We start from the raw sequence: 3,453 nt of genomic DNA on the forward strand, positions 1-3,453 counted from the left end.
CAAACTGAACTTATTCACCCACGCCTCGAAGGAAACAAATACAAAAAGAGGTAAAAGAATTCCTTTTCTAAAATAAAATTTGTCTAATTTTCTGTTCATCTAAAATTGGGTACAATATAGCAGAATACAACTATTTTTAGTCTCATGTTTATCTCCATTTTTTGTTCGTCCTCATATACTTGCAATAGATTCAATGTACATGTAAAGCACAACATGCTTTAATTTTTATGGACTAATGACTAATGTAATTATTATTAATTAAGTTTATAGTACAAAAGGAGTTGCCAACAGGCTAGAATTTTATCTGTGTTAAAAAATAAAAAAAAATAAAAATTGAGAGGGAAAATTGACAAAGTCAAGACCCTGAAATCTCCCAAATGTAAGAAGATAGCCTTTTCACAGATTGGTCATCAAAAGAGTCATCAAACTGCTTAATCTCTGACACAAAGATCACTGCTTCTTTATATTTCTTTGCTTTACAATAAGCATCAACAACAATCTTGTAACTCATCTCATTTGGCCTGCAATTGTGTTCAATCATATACATAATCACCTCTTCTGCTTCCTTGAACAACCCCTGCCCTGAATAGCCTGCCAAAAATGTGTTGTATGTGAAGATGCACGGTCGAATTCCGTTAGCGGTCATCTCCGAATGGACTCTAATAGCCTCCTGCATGAGCCCTTGCTTGCAGAACCCCTTAATGACAGTGTTATAAGACACAACATCCGGCTTATGACCCGAGCTTTGGATTCCTTTGAGCAATTCTTCGGCTTTCCAACACTCGCCCTCTCGGGCGTGCAAGTCCATCAAGCTATTATAGGTAACAAGATTCGGCTGCAGTCCGATTTCATGAACAAAATGCACCATTTCATGCGCCTTATCGTACAACTTGTTTCGAACAAACATAGAGAGCATGGCATTAACTATGACCAAATCAGGCTTGTATCCATTCTTTTGCAGTTGCTGAAACGTCCTTTCCATTCCCTTAAGGTGCCTGCACTTGGAATATGCTATGACAAGTGTTCTTGAAAGCATCCAACTGGGAAATACCTGGCCATTGTAGATTTCTTTCTCAACTTTCTCTATGCCCTTGATGTTCCCATTCTTGGAATAACAATGAAGCAAAAGCGAGTATGAGGTTTCATTAGGCTTAAAGCCCTTCTTCGCCATGTCCTGAATGACAGATTCAGCTGCTTTCCAATCACCTTGCCTTGCAAGAGCATTTAGAAGAGAATTATAAGTTGTTATGCATGGAGTAAAGCCAGCTTTAATCATTTCCCCATACATTTTTGCAGCATCAACTTCGGATCCACACCGACCATATGCACTAATTAACGTATTGAATGTGTCTTTATCAGGCTCAAATCCGCAGTTCTTCATTTCTCTTAGAACCTGGTTGACATAATTGTGCTTACCCTTATCACCACACACAGCAAGCATGGTGTTCCACGTAGCACGATTAGGAGCACATCTGTTCAACTTCATGTCACAGAAAACCTTAATCATGTCTTTTGATCTCATCTTTTTTCCTAGCATTGCAAGAACCGCGTTGTATGTGCACACATTAGGGACACAACCCGACTCCTTCATTTGGGCGAACAACTTTAACGCCTTGTCTTCATTCCCTGCCTTACCATATGCATTTATAACGGTTGTGTAAGTAACAGCATTTGGCATTACTCCTCCACTGGTCATTGTATCTATGACACCAGCACCTTCATCAAGAAACCCAGCTCTTACATATGCTGCCACAAGCTCATTGTAAGTGACAGCATCAGGTGGGCAATTGTTATCCTCCATTTCCTTTAAGATGCTCAATGCCTCTGCATAAACTCCAGCCTTTCCAAACACCTGCAGCAGCGAATTATAAGTAACAGTTCCCGGTTTATAGCCATTGGATTTTATTTCAGCGAAAAATTTCCTTGCTTCCTCTAGCATGCCCTCTCTCCCACAAGCAGAGATCACAGTGCTGCACGTAAACTCATCGAACTCGAGCCCTTTGTCTCTCATCTCATCCAATAGGCCCACGATTTTACTCCAGGAACGACCCATCTTGCCATAAACATCAAGCATAACATTGTAAGTGACCAAACTAGGATCAAGACCACTCTCCTTCATCTTCTCAAAGATATAAATAGCTCGCTTATACTTTCCAGTGCGAGCATATGCATGAAGAATAGTGGTGTAAGCCTTGATATCAAGAGAGTATTCTTCAACAGGAATTAAATCAAACAGTTTGGATGCAATCGAATGCTGCGATTCTCTCCCTAATATCTTAGCCGTAATTTCAATAAGCTGGTTATCCACCCTCAAACTCTCATCCCCAAAATTCAACAATAACCACTGAAACAACAAAATGGCCCTTTCCCAATTTCCAGAAAGGTCCAAAGCCCTCAACAGGCTTGTCAAATCAACTTCAAGCAACTCAAATTTCGCAGAATCAAAAAAATCATTCAAGCGACGCAAAGGTGACCCAACAATCGAATTGAGCATCAACTTACCCTTTTCAGATAAAAATTCAAACTTTGCATCAAAGACATGGTCTTGACCAATCCTGGGGTCAGAACCTGAATTGGGTTGCTTTCTCTCAGAGGAATCAAGGAGTACCTGTAAAGAAGGGAAATGGGTCATGTCGTTCTGAGTTGGAGTGACAGCAGTGAGATTCTGCAAGTGATGGAGAAGAGAATCCAATTGAAATGATGGTGGCGGAGATGGTGGCGGCGGAGGAGGGTTAAGAGGTGGAAGAATTGTTGTTGGCTTCGATTTCAAAGGCCTTGTGGGTTTGTTTGGTGGCGCCGGTAACACTGGCCTATTGGGGAAGAGGGTACCCTCCATAATTTAGAGAGAGGTAGTGATGATAATGGAAGCAATTGCAGTTCTAGAAATGAGGAAGGAACAAGTGAGAATGGGAATGAGAGACAGTCAGAAACAATGGATTGAATGATCCGTGGTGTCTGGTGAGGATCAAACATCCAGTTATCGAGTATGCAAAATGCAAACAAGGATAGATATTTATTTGTTTATTTTATTGTTATGATTTATGAGTAATACCCTTAGACTTGGGATTTTTTACTTAAATAAATTAACAAATATTTTCCACGTATAAGTTATTATTCCATATAAGTTTATATAAGTCTCTTTAATCTAATTCACCTTACACGTCGTTATCTAACTAACTTTTCAATTAACGCGTGAATATATAACTGCCTTTTTTAAAAGGATTTCGTTTTTGTTTTCGAATTTTTTCAACGTTTTTTATCTACGTTCTCTTCCATTTATGCCTCTTCATTCGTTCTTTACGTTTTTAAAATCAAGCTCTAAAATCAGTTTTGAACAGTTATCTCGTTGTTGAAGATAATGAATAATTTAAGTTTAGATTGTTAATTGAACCAGAAAGAAGTTGACTATTGTTTTAAATCCAATCAAGTGACTTTAGTTTGATTCTAGTTAAT

At 38.8% G+C, this 3,453-nt stretch overlaps 1 protein-coding gene across 1 annotated transcript; it reads right to left on the minus strand.

Moving 5' to 3' along the window:
• Positions 1–222: 222 nt before the first annotated feature.
• On the minus strand, positions 223–3,003 carry LOC107639204 (Tetratricopeptide repeat (TPR)-like superfamily protein). The gene has a single exon (XM_016342666.3). The coding sequence runs from the start codon at positions 2,834–2,836 to the stop codon at positions 356–358; it is 2,481 nt and encodes an 826-aa protein (XP_016198152.1). The 5' UTR covers positions 2,837–3,003; the 3' UTR covers positions 223–355.
• Positions 3,004–3,453: the final 450 nt, after the last annotated feature.

Source organism: Arachis ipaensis, chromosome B4, assembly GCF_059453495.1.
Source record: "Arachis ipaensis isolate K30076 ecotype BB chromosome B4, ASM5945349v1, whole genome shotgun sequence".
Taxonomy (NCBI): Eukaryota; Viridiplantae; Streptophyta; class Magnoliopsida; order Fabales; family Fabaceae; genus Arachis; species Arachis ipaensis.